Source organism: Elephantulus edwardii, unplaced genomic scaffold, assembly GCF_000299155.1.
Source record: "Elephantulus edwardii isolate Elephantulus edwardi_28Jun2011 unplaced genomic scaffold, EleEdw1.0 scaffold00028, whole genome shotgun sequence".
Classification (NCBI taxonomy): Eukaryota; Metazoa; Chordata; class Mammalia; order Macroscelidea; family Macroscelididae; genus Elephantulus; species Elephantulus edwardii.
The window spans coordinates 22,206,646-22,226,161 of record NW_006399778.1 but is presented as its reverse complement, the minus strand read 5'-3'; the positions used below and the strand labels follow the sequence as shown (position 1 = coordinate 22,226,161).

Sequence of the window (19,516 nt, the reverse complement as noted above, 5' to 3'; positions counted from 1 at the left end):
AAATAAGTGGCAAAAAAAAAAAATCATCTATTCATTCAAAGACTGCCGGTCTTCAAATCTCTGTGGAAGGTTTTCAATCATCAGCTTTGAAGCATGACTTGCTCTTCTGCCCACACACACCTCAAACTTCAGGCACTCTCCTTCAGGAATGCTTCCTTTGATCTCTCCTGGGATCTTCGACTCTGTTGACCTAAACTCTGAGATGAAAGGCCTACGAGGGGCTCCCAGGGCCCAAGACACTACAAGGAGCAGAACTCTACTCAGGTCAGGGAGGCTGGTTTCTGTTTGCAGCATGTCCCTCTCTGCTTGGAGAGGACTCACTGGTGTGGATGCTGGAAAGCAAACAATGGGAGGGGTGGCTCAGTCCTCCTCATCCTCATCTTCCTCTTCAGTGTCTTTGTTGGGGGCACATCTATGGAAGCACTGCACCACAGTGGCAAGGAAGAAGCTGGAAATGATGGCGGCAATGGACACAGCCACGCCAGAGAAGATGATAATGAACAGGTCCGTGAGTGAGAGGCTGAACTTGCACTCGCTGAAGCTGGCCTCCGACAGCTCGTGCAGGAATATCCTCCTGTTCTCCATGGGCAGTGAGCACTGGATCTCGTCTAGGCCTATGAGAAAAGCAGACAGAAGGAGAGACAATGAGAGAGAGAGAGGGAGAGGGAGCGGGAGTGGGAGTGAGAGTGGGGGGAGAGAGAGATGGAGGTGGGCACGTTTAGGTTGTAGTACAGGAGTGCTGAAAAGTTGGCAAGGAGCCACTTGCAAAACCAGCAACACAGGGGCATCCCCCCATCTCCTAAAAAAGTAGAAAGGGATGTTAACTTGAAAGGAATTTAAACTTTTTAAGAGGCACGAGGATGCTCTGTGAAGCAGTGAACAAATCAAAGTCCTTGTCCTAATACAGCTTACCTTTTAATGAGTAATATAGAAAATGGTTTACAATCATGATACATATAATATACAAACCATGTAAACTAAAGAGTTGCTAGGACAAGGAATTTTCTTCAGATAGGTGGTCTGAACCAAAACCAAACCTACTGCTATTGTGTCTATTCCTACTCACAACAGCCCTCCGTCAGATTTCAAGGGAGAGGACTGACATCTCTCTCTCTCAGAGCATCTCGTGTGTCTAACTTGTTGACTTGTTGATTAACAGCCCAACACATAATGCACTCCATCCCCAGGGCTCTTTATGCAGGTAGCAAGGAGGGGATATTTCAGCAGGGCATTCTGGTGACCTGGTAAGGTGGTTCAAATCCACCAGTTGCTCCTCGGAAAGAGATGGGTAGTCTCCTCTCACTGTGACTTAAAGCCCTGGAAATCCAGTGTGGGGTCATCATGAGTTGACATTATCCTGATGGCAGTGAGTGTGAGGTTTTTGAGTGTTTGAAAGAATAAGCAATGGGAAGAACACATGAGGTGGTGAAGACATCTGGAAAGGGTTTGGTGTTCGGAAACACTACATAACCAGGGGGACAAGAGTGAGCAGAGGAGGTGGAGTACTGGTGACTCAGTGGTAGAGTCTCACCTTCCCACTCAGGAGCCCCTGCTTCAACTTCTGGTCAATGTACATCGGGTGCAGCCCCTACCCATCTGGCAACAGAGGGCTAAGTGCTGTGATGATGCTAAAAAGATTTCAGCGGCACTTGTAGACTAACATGGACTAGGAACAAAGGCCTGCGGACCTGCCTCCCAAAACTCAGCCAGTGCCAACTCTAAGGATCACAATAATCCAACTCGCAACCTCTCGTGAGGATGATGCAGTATGAGGAAGCATTTCCTGTCATTGGGCTTGCAATCAACAAGAGTAGGAGCCAGTAACAACAATGAAACAGAAAAGAGAAAAAATCCATGTTGAGATGAATTCTCCCTCAGCCGGAATTCTTTCATTAACATGACAAACAGAAACTTTCCTCAAGCCCCATCAACCCTCATTCAAACTCATAGCTGACTCTCTGATGGGTTTCCCAGGCTGTAAATCACATGGGCGACTACCCATCTTACTCCTGCAGAGCTGCTGGTGGGTTCAAACTGCCAGAGAGATGTGGCTTTTGAGTTAGCAGCACAACTGTCTACAGACTACACCACTAAAGTTTCCCCCCAACCCTCTTCAGACATGAACAGAAGATACAAACTTTTATAGCATCAAGCCACTGCAGTCTATTTTAAAACAACCATAATAAAAAAATAAAATAATATATCTGTCCTGATAGCACGAATAATACACCACACATACACATGTGTATATATACCTATATATCAACACACACAAATGTGTGTATACACACAAACATATATATATCTACATACACACATATACAATCTCAAATCACTGCCATTGTTTTTCCAAGCCTCCTATATAAGTGTGTGTGTGTATGTATATATATAAATATATATATATAAAAGTATAAATACATAAAAGCATATATATATAAAAGTATAAATATATAAAAGTATATCTGTATAAAAGTGTTATCTATATATCTATATCTATATCTATATCTATATCATCTCTCTATCTTTATCTCTACCTCTATCTCTATCTCTATATAAAAACATTAAAATGCAGAGAGAGCCTAAAAGTGCCTCTGATCTGGAAGTGTTTTTATTATTGTTGTCATGTGTCATCACTCTCAGCTGACTCTCCAGCAAATTTTCAGAGGCAATAAATCACACAGGAGGATACTGTCCATCTTTCTCACATGGAGCACCTGGCAGATTCAAATCACTTGTCTTTGGGTTGATGATGTGACTCCTAACCAAGGAGCAAGAAAAGTAAAATACTGATAATTAACATATTTATGCACTTACTATGTGACAGATACTATTCTAAGTGCCACATGCACTTATAATTCAGTGCTCACAATACCCTTATGAGGTAAATTCTACGTCATATTATGCCCATTTCATGGATAAGAAAACTGAAGCACAGAGAGATTACACAGCTTGCCCTTAGCAACACTGCTGGCAAGTGGTCAGGCCAAACACTCTAAAAAACTAGGCTCTGGAGACTCAGGCTTACCTTTAATTATCAAGGCCTCAGCTCCGGAAGGGATAACGAGAGAGAAGTGAAGACACCATTTTGGCATGAAGCTCAATTGGTTTCAATCTCTACTTTATGCTTCCCTTCAACTTCTCAGGCAAACCTTCACTTGCTATTTATTATTTTTCAGCGCTCCCAGGTTTTAAGTTCCCCCTCAGCCTATCTCTAGCATTAGCCTAAAAGTCAGAATCACCTTGCTAATTAACCAGCTTTTCCCAGCAAAGAATGGCTCTACTAATTGGTCCTGAAACCGGAGGTTGGAGGTTTCGTGTACCTTTCCTCCTCAGAAGCAGGAGGTGGCGAGAGTATCTGAAGTTCCTTTCCCCTTCTGTCCTGGCCTCCCTTTTACATAGCCTGCAGTCAACCCACTGATGCTTTCCTCCCCTGAGGACCTGTTGCCTAACAACCAGACCTCCTCCCTCTTTTACCAGAAGCAGTGTGTACATTAAGCAGCCAGGGAAGAAACTAGACCAGAGATCATAAGATCTTCTCAGATTACATTTGATGGCCATTTCTTACAGTTTCTTTTTCTTAAAGAGGTCAGAATTTTATTTATCATTTCTAATAATCATAATAGATGGAAAAGATTAAAACTATCAACAACTTTATCTTACTTAGATCCACAATTATATGCTTGGTACCAGCCATAGGGAGAGCAGGAGACATACTGTGCTGGGAAAGTCTGCAGTCAGGGGCCTCTCCAAAATACTGAGGAGCATGATTTTAGTTTGAGGACTAATGTGCCCCTGATTCAGACCATAGTTTTTTCAATCACCTGTTAATGTTCTGCAAGCTGGACAATGAATGAGGATGACAAAAGAAAAACGTATGCCTTTGAGTTGTGGTATTGGCGAAGAGTACTAAGTGTCCTGTGGATTGGCAAAAGAAGTGATGTGTCTTGGAGAAGGTGCAGCCAGAGTGCTCCTTGGGGGCAAGGATGGCAAATTTCCATCTCACATACATTGAGCATGTTGCTAGGAGAGGCTATTCCTTGGAGAAGGACATCATGGTTGGAAAGGTGGGGAGACAGTGAAAGAGATGAAGACCCTCAACTAAGTGGACTGACACAGTGACTGCAGCGATGGGATTGAGCGTGTCAGAGATTGTGAGGTTGGCACAAAATAGGACAGGGTTCATATCTGTTGTTTGTAGGGTCCCTAAGAGTTGTACTTTACTCAACGGCGCTAACAACAATGAACTTTGAAATGGGGATAACAGTGCCAGCCTCATAAGGAGGGTTTTTATTTATTGCTTCAAGGAATTTTCTTCAAAGTGACTTTGACGACTACTGTGTGTCTGACTCAAACCATGGTCTCTTCCATCCCATAGTTATGTGTGCTAAAACTGGACAGTGAAAAAGACAGAATAACTGATCCTTTCAAATGAAGGTTTTGGCCAAGAATATTGACTACGTGGACCACAGGCCTGGGTTATGTGTGTGTGTCTGTTTTGTTTCCTGTGGCCAAGTCACTCCCTCACTGTTGTTGAGTTGGAACCAACTCACAACATGACCCTCTGCAGGTCTCAGAGATGGTAAATGGAACAGAAGGAGTTGGCCCAACTTTTTGCCCCATAACAGCTGGTAGATTTGAACAGCCTGCCTTTGGGTTGGCAGTGCAACTCCTTACCACTCAGCCACCAGAGCTTCCTATAAGCAGTGGAACAGTCCATATATTCAATATTCTTTGCCACTGTGATGTTGGCAAAGAATACACCTACTATAAAAAGAAATGCAACCAAAATACTTCTTAAAAATGAGGATGGTGTAGCTTACTTACTTTCAACCTGTCATTAGGAAAGACCAGTCACTAGAAAAGGCCATTGCAAGTGTTGAAGTACAAGGTCAGCAAAAACAAAGGGAACCACCAATGAGACGGATTGACACAATAGCCATAACAATGCACTCAAACATACCCTTGATCATGAAGATGGTGCAGGAGGGGGACAATGTTTCATTCTGTAGCCAGCAAGCAACAGCAACAAACGTAAGTCCCTGCACTTGGTGGCTAACCAAAAGGTTGGAGGTTTGAGGCCACCAACCGGCAATCTACTTCAGAAAAATCAGCAACTGAAAATCCTGTGGGGCATGATTCTTCTCTGCCATGATTCCACTCTTCTGCATTGTCAGGAGTTGGAGTTGAGTCGATGGCAATGAGTCTTCTCATTCTCATCAACATTTTCTCCTGCTTTAGGTGAAAGCCTACATAACAAATTGGTTTTTCCAATTAACAGCTCGTATATAAATTGTTCTGGACTTTGCCTGAAATCCTTGCAGTGTGTCAGCACTCTCCCCATTTCCCCCCTAGTTTCCTCATTTCCATTCTTCCAGTTTCCCTGTCCCTTCTTGTTTTTCTCAAGCAAACAGCCCTTTTGATCTCCCAGAGTTGGTTGTTCTAAGCAGCACATTCTTCTCCGTTGTTATTGTTTCATAATCATGTTAATATTTGACAAGAAGGTGGCCTCTGAGTGTGTCTTAAATTGTACTCCCAGAAGTTCCTCTTGCCTCTTTCCATTCAGTAAGCCATTGCTTGTTGTACAGAGTTGTACTGTGGTTCCCTTGTAGACATTGTTTTCTTCAACAGGCAAGTGGAAAATAATGACCTTGTCTCCTAACACCTCCCTCGACCCGGCCAAAGACATTACGATCATAAACAAGATGGACAGTGACAGACGGCAAGCAACACAGGCAGTTTCTAAAGCTAATAGATTATATGCAATCTTCACACCCAAACCAAGTGATCATTTAAGAAGAGAAACATTATTGAAATCCTTCTTCTTCAGGGACTAGAATTAACCAGAAAACAACAGCAAGCCAGCAAGACAAGGCTCCAAAGCCTGCCATTCAAATCACAGCCTGGCTCGCTGAAGCTGACTCTCACTTCAACAATGTCCTTTGTGCCCTGAGATTAGACTTGGCATTTTTATAAAGCGATGTTTTCAGAAAATGTCACCTCATATTTCTCTGTGGCTAGAAGAAAAGTGACTTGTTTGAAAAATGCCCACACGCAAGCCCACCAGAGATAGGAGCTGTTGCCGCGACGCTCAGCAAAGCTATCATGATAAGGTACACGGCCTTAATGCGATTTTGTAGCTCACAAAAGGTGGAGAAATAGGTGGATTTGGACAAAGGGAGTCAGTCCGGCAGAGGGCCCATCAGCTGGGGGCAGGGCACTGTTGCTAGAGGCCAATTGCAGAACTTGGAAGGGGTGTGTGTCTGGTTTTGAGTTACTCACTTGTCTCCTGCAAAGTCCCCCGGTTGCATTTTTTATGCATACTACCATCCCAAAGGTTGATGGTTCAAATCCACCCAGTGGTGTCATGAGAGGCTACCATTTGCCATCACAATGATTACAAGCAGTCAACAAAATGCTACAGAGAAGTTTTTCTCTGAAACACATGGGGTCGATGTGAGTCAGAACTGACTTGACAACAAGCAACAGGTTTGGTTTTAGTTGGATTTCCCCCCCCCCCTTCATCTCTGCAGGACCCAACTTTACTAAGGTTTCTCAGACCTCAGCACTACTGACACACTTGGGTTCAGATCATTCTTTCTTTATGGGTCTGCCCTCCACAGTACAGGATGCTTAGCAGCATCCCTGGCCCTTAAAGACGAGATACCAACAGTGGCAGGCTCCAGTTACAGAAATCAAAGCATCTCCAGACGCAGTCGATGATGTCCCATTTGGCCCCACAATGCAAGATGCCAAATACAGTAGACCCCCAGTTATGGCAAGCAGAAATTTCTGTAGACATTATCAAAATCGGGCCAGCCGAGAACCTGTTTCAGAATGAAACAGCCTGCTATGTAGGAAGCTCCTAAGGCAGACCTTCTCTTAGCCACCTGGCATTCAGTTATGGATTCAATCACTACACCCAGCAGGCCAGGCCCTTTGCTGGGTGCCATGACAGATAGAAAATGAGAAAAGGACACAGCCCAGACCTCAAGGAGCTGGATCTGAAAGGAGGGACAGGACATACACAGAGAAGGAAATGTCAAGACAGAAACGGGGGAAGTGGAGTAAGCAGCAGAGAGAAGGCCTGCAGAGGACCTGGGGATTTGGGTGGGAAAGTCAGAGAGGCTGTGCCAGTCTAGGCAGGTACAGGTGAAGAGGAGGCCTTGCCATGACCCCAGTTGACTTTGGAATGCTCACCCTCCTTCTCCTGACCCACCATCCCTTCAGCTGTCTGAGTTAAAAATAGCCAATGAAAGCTAATCTGTCCACAGCACTTGGCTCTGCAGGAACCGGGCACCGAGCTCTAGACTTTTTACACTTACCAGTCCACTGGATCCGCCTGCTGTCCTCATGGTCATTCCCATCTTACAGGTGATCCATCTGAGGCACAGAGAGGTCAAAGGGCTTGCTCAAAGCCGCACAGCAATGGAACAGCAAAGCCCACCCTGACTGGCCTCAGTCTCATTTGCCTCTGACTATTCTATGCATCCACTCACTCTCCCACAGCAGGACTTTGCAAAGGAAAAAATCCAACTCTACTAGAAATTCTCCAGCAACCTCCTTGGTCTCAGGCCCCATCTTCGGAAGAGGACAGGTCAAGTCACTGTCATAGCCTCTGGACACCCTGTCAGGAGAAGGGCAACACAGATGGCTCTTAATATAGGTGTGTAGAGTATTTTAACAGACACTCAGCTGGGTCCCAGCTTGGCCACTTAATGCTGTGTGACACCGTGGAAACCACCACCCGAAGAGCCACTTCACAAGGATGTTATTGACATTCAATGAGGTAGCATACACATAGTTATCACCGCACGGTACACGGCAGGGTGGAAAACTGTAGTTATTATTATTCATATTTTCCGATTCCGAGCTTGCGCCCAGTGATCCAGGTATCAGAGGAGGTGCCCTTCACAAGCTTCTGAAGCACCAAGAGAAGAGAGTGGCTTTTCTAATTACATTGTTCTTGCTAGTTCCTGTCACGTCAGTCAGTTCCAACTCAAAGCAATCCTCTGTCCATGTCTTTCTTTTCCTTTTATTTTTTTATAAATTTTAAATTGTGCGTTAAGTGAAAGTTTACAGAGCAGATGGATTTCCGCTCAATTCTTTATACAGATTTTGTTTCATGGCACATTAATTACAGTCCCTACATTCTAACAAGGGCACTCTGGTGGCTTAGTTGTTTGGAAGTTGCCCTGCTAACCCAAAGGCATGAAGTGCGAATGGACCAGGCACTTTATGGGAGAAAGATGGACAATCTCCTCCAGTGTAATTTGTTGTTGCTGTTATGTGCCATCAACTGCCTGCAACTCATAACAACTCTGTGTACAAAGAGCTCTAAAGCCTGCCCTGTCCTCAGCCAGTCTCACTGACTGATACATCTACACCATTCCCCCAGTCACTGAGTCAATCCATCTCATCCAGGGTCTTCCTCTTCTGCGCTGTCTCTCCACTCTTCCAAGCATTATGTCCTTCTCCAAGGACAGTTCCTCCTCACCACATGCCCAAAGGATATGAGACAGAGCTTCCAGATCCTAGCCTCCAAGGAGAAACTTGGTTTCACCCTCTCCAAGACAGACCCATTTGATTCCTTGGTGGTCTGTGGTATGTTCCAGCACCACAACTCAAAGGAATCGATTCTTCTGTCATCTTTAATCATTGCCCAGCTGATGCATAGCAAGTAACTGTGAAGAACATGGCCTGGTGTAATTTACAGTCTCCAAAAACCTGCTACAGGGACAGCTATGAGTCGGTTCTGGCTCAAGAGCAATGATTTTGACAGTGTAACTACATTCTTCTTGCTGCTTCCCTATGATCTTTTTTTTCCTTTCATCCTTCTGTCCTAATCCTTCCTGTTTCTAAGCCCTCTCCATAGGGATTGGGGAGCAGAGCTGGGGAAGGCAGAAGAGACAGAGGAGGTACTGGTGGTTTTCTGGAAAGAGAGGCAATTTGCATCTCTCAGTTTAGGGTAATTCAGCTAGGACTTTCTGAACTCCACTCTTTAAAGCCCTGAACTGGCAGAAATGAATATGTGTTCCTGTGTATGTGTATGTGCATGTATGAATGTAAGTGTGTGTGGTGAACACCATCCACTGAGCACCTACTATGTCCTGAGTTGTGCACAATCTTTAACACATTGTTTCTTCTTTACCTCCCTCTTAGAGGTACCAACCTCATCCAGTAGGGAGGAAATGGGCTCAGAAATCTTAGGCAACTTGCATTCTATTTAAGTAGGGAAGTAAGAATTCTGAATACCCTTTTCGTTTATTTCATTCCAAAACGTCTGATTCTCCACACTCTTACGTGCAATACCAAATAAGTGAAGTCTCTAGTCTCAAGACATTTTTAATGTCCAAAAAAGGAGTCACAAGGAAGCTACATCAAGAAATGAGAACGATAATAAATAACTAAGCATCAGTTGTATGGCATTACAGAACTAGACAATGAAGAGACAAAGGTTGTCCAAATAGTCTGGTGGCTGTCATTTCCCCACTTAACTGATTTCACCTCCTTGTCAAAAATCAGTGGACTATAGGTAGATGGGCTGATTTCTGGGTTCTCAATTCTATTCCATTATTCTATGTGTCTGTCATTGTACCAGTACCATGCTGTCTTGACCACCATGGCAGTGTAGTAGGATTTGAAATCACGGAGTGAGATGCCTCCTACCTTGTTTCTCTTTTTAAGGAGTGCTTTGCTTATTTGGGGCTTCTTTCCATCCCAAATGAAACTGGAGATTGCCTTTTCCATCTTGTTGATTGGTATTTATATTGAAATTGCATTGACCGTGTAAATTGCCTTTGGTAGTATTACTATTTTCACAATATTGAGTCTTCCTATCCATGAGCAAGGGATATTCTTCCACGTCTCCAGGTCTCTTTTTGTTTCTTGTAGTAATGTCTTGTAATTTTCTTTGAATAGATCCTTGATGCTTCTGGTTACATTTACTCCCAAGTATTTAATCTTGTGATTAGCTATTGTGAAGGGTATTATTTTTCTTATTTCAGGCTCTGTATTCTCTTTGTCACTGTAGAGAAATCCAACTGATTTTTGTATGTTGATCTTGTATCCTTTGCTGAATTGGTCAACTATGTCCAGTAGTTTTCTTGTTGAATCTTTAGGGTTTTCTAAGTATACTATCATATTATCTGCATTGTTGTTGTTGTTGTTATGTGACATCGAGTCACTTGTGACTCATAGCAACCCTAAGTACAAGAGCTCTATACGCTCTTCTATCCTGTGCCAACCTAGCCATCTCAAACGCACTTATTCCCACCTCTCTAGTCATAGAATTGATCCATCTCATCAAAGGTCTTCCTCTCCTTCACCGCCCCTCCACTCTGCCAAACATGATGTCCCTGTCCAAGGACCAGTCCCTCCTTGCAACATGCCCATAATATGTCAGACGAAGCTTCAGAATCCTTGACTCCAGGGAACATTCCGGCTTCACCCTCTCCAAGACAAGCCTGTTTGTTCTCCTAGCAGTACATGGTATATTCAACACTCTTCTGCAGCACCATAACTCAAAGACATCAATTCTCTTTCTATCATCCCTATTCACTGTCCAACTCTCTGATGCATAGCACGTAATTGCGAAGACTATAGCCCAGATCAGGCGCACCTTAGTCTCCAGTCTGACATCGTTGCTCTTCAGTACTCTTGAAAGGCCCCTCACAGCTGACTTCGCAATGCAATTCGTCTCTTGATTTCCTGGCTGCTATTATTAAGAGTGTTGACCGTGGAGGCAAGTAAACTAAAACTGTTAACTATCTCAATCTGCATAGAGAGATAATTTTATCTCCTCTTTGCCAATTTGGATAACTCTCAAAAAAATAGTCTAGTGAGTACACAATCAATAGTTAGGAGTGTATCTTTGAGCTTGGAGGGATGGCTAGGGACAAATAAGGAGAATATGGCCAAGAGTCATAGGTGGAATAAGTCTCAAACCCGTAACGGTGGATCGATGACCATGCTAGATTCATCCTCCTAGTCTAGGACAGCACCCCCTATATAGAATAACCTCTCAAATCCTTAATCAGTAGGCTAAGTATGGATAACCATTACCAAGAATTTAAACTGTGTGCGTTCAGGTTGGAACTAACCCATAGCTGACCCTCCAGTGTATTTTCAGAGACAATAAATCACACAGGAAGGTGAACGTCCATCCTTCTCCTGTGGAGCAGCTGGTAGATTCAAACTGTGTGCCTTTGGGATTGCAGCACAGCTTCTTACCATTAGGCCACTAGAGCTCTCATTGTTAACCAAAATGTAGCTGTTCAAATTCTGCTTAGGGAGAGGAAGATATTATAAGGATCTCTGGTGGTGCAGTGGTTAAAGAATTTTAAGAGGTTAAAAATGGTAGTTATGAAGCATACTTAGACTTCAACTGTGTTTTCATTTGTCAATGTGTGTCATTATTGTTTAAACAACTCATATTGTTGTTATGTGCTGTTGAGTCGCCTGTGACTCATAGCAACCCTATGTACAACAGCCCTAAACCCGGCTCTATGCTGTGCCAATCTCATTGTCTCCGACACACCTATCCTCATTACTGCAGTCACTGAATCAATCCATCTAGTCTATTTAAATTAGGAGTTACAGCCTGATAGTAAATCAATCCTTGACAACTTCAATCTTTTCTCTATCAATCATGTTGCTGTATATTGGTTCCGTTATGAAGAGATTTGTTTTATGTTGAGGTATATAATCCACAATAAAAGTTGCAATCTCTGAGTATGTATCATCAGTAAATGCTTCAAGTCCTCTTTGCTTTTGTTGTGCCACCAAGCTGCCTGCACTCATAAGGACCCTATGTACAATGGCTCTGAAGTCTGCCCTATCCTGAGCCAATCTGACTCCGACACACCTACCCCCAATTACTCCAGTTAATGTGTCAATTTATCTCATTTGGGGGTCATCCTCCTCTCTGCTGTCCTTCCACCTTTCCAAACATGAAATCCTTCTTCAAGGACTGGTCCCTCCTGGCCATATGCCCAAAGTATGTGAGATGGAGCTTCAAAATCCTAGCCTCCAAGGAGAAACTTGGTTTCATTCTCTCTAAGGCAGACCTGCTTTTTCTCGTGGAACTCTAAAATATGTTCAATACTCTTCTCCAGGACCACAACTAAAAGACATTGATCCTACTTCCATTATCTTTAGTCATTAACCAACTCTCTGATGTATATAGCAAGTAACTGCAAAGATCATGGCTTGGATCAGGCACACCTTTGGTGAGGTCTTTTACAGCAAACTTCTCCAATGCTATTTGTTTTTTGATTTCCTGACTCCTGGGGCCAAGAGTTGATTGTAAAACTGAGCAAGTTGAAATTGTTAACAACCTCAGTGTCTTCTCCATCCATCATGGTGCAGCCAATTGGCTCAGTGTTGAGAATCTTTGTCTTCTTGATGTTGAGCTTCAATCCATACTGAAGATTACAGTCCTTGACCTTCAGTAGCAAATGCTTCAAGTACTTCTCAGTTTCAGCGAGCAAGACTGTGTCATTTGCACAACATAGGTTGTTGGTAAGTCTTCCTCTAATCCTGATGTCACATTCCTCCTCATAAAGCCCAGCCTCCTGAATGATCTATTCTGCATATAAACTGGAAAAGAAAATACAGAATCAGGACACATCCCTGACATACTCCTTTCCTGATTTTGAACCATGCAGTCTTTCTTTGCTCTGTTCTAAGGATTGCTTCCTAGTCCGAGTATAGGTTTCCCACGAGCACAATCAAGTGTTCTGGGATTCCCATTCTTTTCAAGGTTAGCCACAATTTGTGATAAACACAGTCAAATGCCTTTGCAAAGTTAATGAAACACAGACACATTCCACTGGTACTGTTTGCTTTCAATCAAGGTCCATGTGACATTTGCAATAATGTCTCTAGTGTCATGGCTTCTTCCAAACCCAGCTTGTATTTTTGGTAGTTCTCTGACAATGTGCTGTTCCAGTCAATTTTGGATAATCTTCAGGATCTCATTTGCATGTGATATTAGTGATATTACTCTATAATTTTCATACTCTGTTGGGTCACCTTTTTTTTTTATGGGAATAAATATGGATCTCCTCCAGTCAGTTGGCCAGGTAGTTGTCCTCTAGATTTCTTGGCACAACCTGATACGCACATCCAGGGCAGCATCTGATTGTTGAAACATGTCAGCTGGTATGCTATCCATTCCTAGGACCTTATTTTTTGCCAAGTCCTTCAGAGAAGCTTGAACTTCCTCCTTCACCATCATTGCTTCTTGATCATAGGTTGTTTCTGGGTCAGTCAGTTGGGTCATCTGTAAATCCCAGGCTGAGCCTTCCTCCAAGCCTGATGCTATATTCTTCAGCCTAAGAGGCTCATATTCTGACATTGTATGAGACAATGTTCTGCTGCTGTCTGCACCACCCTTGGCTTTAGCAACACAATTCTTTATGGACTATCCCACCAGCATTTCCTTGTTACAATGTTGGGGCTGTAATTCATGCACCACAGAACAAAATCTATATAAAGGATTGAGTGGAAAATCAATTGCTCTGTAAACACTCACTCAGAGCACAATTTAAAAAAAAAGGCACAAAAGCACAGGGTTGCTCTGAGTTGGAACTGACTGATTTGACAGGCACTTAACAAGAACAATGTCATTAGAAAGGCACTCTCCCTACTGACAAGAAGCTGCAACTACAATCCCAGAGGTGCACGGTTCGAATCCACCAGATGTTCTGCCGGGGAAGGAGGGGCAATCTCCTCCTGTACCAGTCAGATCTGATTTGACGGTACACACACACAAAAATAAGAAAATAAAATTTAAAAAATATATATATAAAAAGAAAGGCACTCTCTTCTCTTGCTAATTCAGAAACATGCGAAGGGCACCTCCTCTGATGCTAGGTAGCTGGGGACAACATCTGCTTCTACAGAGGGTTTTCACTGCCCAATTTTCCCCCAAAGTGGATTACTAGGTCCTTCTCTGTCTTTCTTAATCAGGAAGCTCTACGGAAATCTATCCACCATGGGAAACTCTGTTGGTATTTGAAATACCAATGACATGGCTTCCAACAATGATAGCAACAAGGCAAGTAGTCAGGATAACAAATTGACCAATGAACACAAATTGCTTGGGCCAGCTTTCTGTCATGAGTACCTCATTAAGTATCAGTAAATACATTGGCCTTAAAAAAAAAACAACTCATCCCTTTGCCCTTGTTCTTAATTTGCTAAGGGTCTCTGAGAATCGAGACTAAATGCCACTGAGCCACGTTTGGGAAGTACCATCCTGTAATATCTTCTCTTCTTCACCTAAAACACAAACCTGGTGAATTCAGGGGCCCAGCAGGCAGTACACGTAAGTAAGCAGACCCTTGACATGTGTCACTATGACAACTGGACCACTGGCTCCATTTGACAGGGTTGCTCTATATCCTGATTTAAATATTTTATCAGCTCTTTTTATGAAATATCATCATCTGGACAAATAAAAAAACCCAGAAGTTGTCCAACTACAGTCCAAAAACCAATCATATTTTTTTATGAGTTTTGAGTGTTTGTTGAATAAAGTATGTTATTCATAAAATAATAATCATTTTTTCCAATGATCATTCTGGGTGGTCAGGATTTTGATGACTTTTACTACCTTCTTCATATTCTTTCTATTGTTTAGATGCTTTCTACAAGAGCCATGTCCTGGTGGTCTAGTGGTAAGGAGCTGTGCTGCCATCCCAAAGGCCTGTGGTTCAAATGCAGGACAATCTCCTCCTGTGCCATTAAACAGCCTCTGAAAACGCACTGGAAGGTCAGCTATGAGTCAGTTTGGACTTGACAGCACACAACAGCAGCAACAACAATAGTGGCTGCTTTTACAGGAGAGATGAATTGCTGTTACAGGGACCACAGGCTTGCAAAGTCAGAAATACTTGTCATTTGCTCTTTGCTGCTATGCTATTGTGTACCATCAAATCAGAACCAACCCATAGTTGACCCTCCCCAAACCATGGTTGACACTCCAACAGGTTTCCAGAGGCAGTTAATCAAACAGGAGGAGATTGCCCATCCTTCTCCCGCAGAGCAGCTGGCAGCCTTGAACCATGTGCCTTTGGGATTGTAGCAGAGCTTCTTGCCACTAGGCCACCAAAGATTTGCCCTTTTCAGAATGAGGGGAATTGGAGAAATTGATTTCTGTTCAAGGATCAACTCAGAAATTACCCCTCTGAGGGGTCTTCCTTGAGTGCTTCCTGTGTCTCCCCGTTCCTGACTCAGACCTTCCCTTCTTATTCCCCACCCCTCCTCCCATCTCTACACGCACAGCTCCCAGCGCAGGACCTGGTACATACTAAATGTGCATTAGACAAATACCAATGTCTTCCACACACAAATGGAAGAACAAGTTAAGGCTGACCAAGCCAGGAGGACTCTGGTGTGCAGCTTGCACGAGGGTCCAGATGACAGGTCGGGTGTTCAATTGTCAAAAAAGCCCAGTCAGCAGTCCACCTGCTCATTTGTGACTCTGCTAGGACTCAAAACTGCAATGTGTTCAGTAGACAAAACCCTTCAAACCAAGGGTCTGAAAACATCAATGCAGCTAGTTCTGAGGGGCAAAAATGCTGTGATTCCTCTACCTTCTTCAGATCTTGGCTGTTAACCAGGAGGTTGGTGGTTCAAACCCAACAAACATCCCATGGGAGAAGGAGGATGATGAGGCAGTCTGCTCTGAAAAAGATGGAAACCCTACAGAGGCATCCTAGTCTGTCCTATGAGGTTACGGAAGTGACTCAGGAGCAGTGGGTTTGATTTTTTTCAGTCCTCAGGAAATGCAGCTCAGATGTAAAAATCCCCCCCCAATTGGTAACAAATAAGCATGAATAACCACTGCCATTGAACTGATTCTGATTCACAGCAACCCTGCAAGATACAATTGAACTGCCCAGAGGATTTCGTCAACGACAATCTTCATGGAAGCAGGCAGCTTGTCTGTCTCTCCTGGAGCAGATGAGAAGGATTTGAACCACCAACCTTTCCATTAGTACGTTAGCAGATGAGCACTTAACCATTGTCCCACCAGGGCTCCGGTCCTATTCATTACAGATTGTTACTGTTGTTGTTGTCAATGTGCTGTCAAGTTGCCCGTGATTATTTTTTAAATAATAGTAACTGGTGCTGCATTCAACAGATAACACAGTTTCGCCAGTGACTTTAGAATTCAATGAAAGAGAGGCATGGGATTCAGAGAGAGATTGAAATGTCAGCTTCATCACTGATAAAACTGCCATAGCCTCATACTTGGCTTCCTGCTTCCATCTGACAAGATGCCCTAAATTCTTGCTGCAGCCAACAGGACTCTTTGGAAGAGAAAGTTGCATTCCCATCTTTTCCCTGTTCACACCCCCCTCCTCCTTCTTGAAATCCATGCCCTTATGCCTGTTCCCAAACTGCTCCACTTTGCTCTGCTGCCACTCAACACCCACCCCCAGCACAGGCCTTGGCACCTGAGGGCCTCGCCTGCCACCACCCCGCCAGGTTCTCTCCCCTTGACTAATGGCTTCTCCTCAGCAGCTGACACCTGAGATGGAGAGAGGGTGAGGAACTGCCATTCTCTCGAAATAGACAGTGACACGGGGGACGGTAGATTAAGATTAATCTCTTGCAGGACAGGGCCCTTCGCCAGCAAGCAAGCCTGCAGGCCTGGCTTCGGAGCCAGAGGTTCTCCCTGGCCTTTCCAGGGACCTGGCCTCTCAGGACCTACCCAGCCCAGCCCAGTGATGGCTCTGTCTGGTAAGGGCTTCTTGTCATTAGAAACAGCATTTGTTTTCCTAATTCCTTCTATTCATTATGCAACACCAGTGTACACATTCAGACAATAGAAATAAGGGGAATAAAAGAATCCTCAAATCCACAGTTAACATGTTTGCTTGTGTTTTTCTATATCCCACCCCCCCTTTCTGGTAGTTATTCTTTGAGCTCTGGTGGCCTATTTGCAGAAAGCTGTGCTGCAATCCCAAAAGCAATCAGTTCAAGGCCACCAGCTGCTCTGTGGGAGAAGGATGGACAATCTCCTCCTGTGCAATTAACTACCTCTGAAAACCCACCAGAGGGTCAGCTATAGGTTGGTTCTGACTCTACAGTACACAATAACAACAACAACAACAAGTTATTGCTTGCTGGTGAGTTGATTCTAACTTTGGGGACCCCACGTGAGTGTTGATTAGGACTGCACTAGAGGGTTTTCAAGCTGAGATGATCTTCCAGAAGCAGATCACTCATCCTGGCTTCCAGGGCACCTCTGGGTGGGTTCAAATTGCCAACTTCACAGCAAGTAGTTGAACACTGAGCACATAATAATTCGTGCCACCAGGGAGTCCTATTTTTTTTTTTCCCCTCTCTCTCTCTATCAAGGTTTTGTCGTTAGGTGTCACTGAGTTGGTTCAATTCACTGTGACACCTTGTGACTGGGGAGAACTGTCTTATAGGGATTCCTAGGCTGTAATCTCCATAAGAACAGATGGCCACACCTTCCTCCCTCAGAGGCACTGGCCATGTTTAAATTGTCAGGCTTTCAGTTAACAGCCTATGTACATACAAAGTGTCCAAATATTCTCTAACACTCTGCAGAATGACAATACTGGGGAAAATCTTTCTATTTAACAAAGATAAAATGTCACTTTCACCAGTTACAAGATAACTTATGAGTAGGCAAGCTACAGATTTACTTAATTCAATTCCATGTGCTCTCAGGTTTTTTGTTACTAGGCCTTGATTTCTAAGAAGCAATGCTGCTAGGAACATTCTCATTTCCTTAAGGAGCTCTGGTGGAGTTGTGGATAAGTGCTTGATTGCTAACCAGGGAAGGTCAGATGTTCAAAGTCAATCAATGCTCCAAATGAGGAAGATATAGCAGTCTGCTTCCATGATGGCATCCTTGGAAAGAAACCCTACGGGGCAGCTTCTAGTCTGTCCTGCAGGGTCAATATGAATTGGAATACAAACAATCACAATGGCTTGTTCTGTTATACATGTCTATTAACTTTAAGGTTGTGAGAGTCCCTGAAAGTCAAAAGAGAGTGTATTGTTGGTTTTATTTGCATTTCTCTAATTTCCATTAAGAGCTCAGCATAGTATTGTGCTCACAGGCAATTTGTCTTTTCATAAAGTACCTGTCTAAGCTCTTTGCAAGGCTTTGCCAGTCTTACCAAGATATATGAAGTTCATAGTGACAAAATGGGTTTGGAGAAAGAGTGTGGTTGATCCAGCCCACTTCACCCCACCCCAATGCACTGCCAAAGCTATGACTCAAGAGGAAGGTGGGACGTTTCCTCCCATCCTGGCAGGTTTCTCCAAACCAGCATAGACACTTACTTCTCCTGAACCACTGGGTAGCAGTTCCTCTGCTCCTGGGAAGAGCTCACCACTCCCATCTCTGCATCTGCTTCACTAGGGGAAGAAGAGCCAGCCTGTGCCTATAAAACTCTGTCCTGGTCCTCTCTGGCAGCCTTCTCAAATTCCAAACCCAAAGAACCATGAAATAGAAACAGATTTTTGCCCCTTTATACCCAAGGCCAGACTCCCAGCAGCACATCCTGACTCCCCAGTTTGATGGAAGGTTAGCTCTGAAGGCCGTTATCCTGTTGGTAGCTTTTGTTGAGTCAGCTCTCAGTTCATGGTGACCCCATGCACAATGGAACAAAGCAGTGTCAGTCCTGAACCACCCACGTGATAGAGTGGGTATGGGATCACTGTGATCCATATCGTTTTCAGTGGTTGATTTTTGAGAGTAGATCAGCAGACCTTTTTTCCCAGTCCACCTTAGTCTAGAAGTTCTTCAGAAGCCCTTTTGCATCATAGCAACCTGTGAGCCTCCAGTAGCCAAAAGTTAGTGACTGTGGATGCATTCCACTGGTCAGGAATTGAGTTCAAGTCTCCTGCATGGAAGGGGAATATCCTACCATTTAACCAACTGCTCCGAGACTGGAAAGTATCCATGTAGGATAGAATTAGATGTTGGCCAAAGAAAAGATCTGATATCAACCACATGAACAATCAATCATTCCTACCTAATGTTGTCAGGTGCCATGAAGTCAATTCTGACTCCCAGGAACCCGATGTACAACAGTGTGGAATACTGCATCATTCTCACAGTCATTACCATTTGTGTGTTCAAAGTGGCTTTCCGAGCCCACTAGCTTTGATTTCTCCCACATGGTCGGGTGGGGCCCTATGATCCAGGAGTGTAAATGACTCATCATGGGATTGGTTAGTTTTGTCATCCCATCAAATTTAAATTGAGCAGGTTTAGCAGCAGAAAACAGGAATATCACTACTAGTAAGAAAAAGGAAGGGAGCTCTGGTGGCTTAGTGCTAAGAAGTTATGTTGCCAACCAAAAGGCACGTGGTTCAGATCCATCAGTTACTTCTTAGGAGACAGATACACAATTTCCTCCCATGTTATTTACTGTCTCTGAAAACCTGATAGAGGGTCAATTATGGGTATTTATGCCAAACTTGGCATACATAACACCACCACAACAACATGACAGCAAAA

The 19,516-nt window shown here is 43.7% G+C and overlaps 1 protein-coding gene across 1 annotated transcript in view; it reads right to left on the bottom strand.

Moving 5' to 3' along the window:
- Positions 1-360: 360 nt before the first annotated feature.
- Positions 361-19,516, bottom strand: part of LOC102867787 (leucine-rich repeat-containing protein 38-like) — a 49,482-nt gene continuing 30,326 nt past the window's right edge. Inside the window, exon 2 of the mRNA XM_006883708.1 lies at positions 361-614. Coding sequence (XP_006883770.1) covers positions 361-614 — 254 coding nt within the window. The remainder of the gene's footprint in view (positions 615-19,516) is intronic.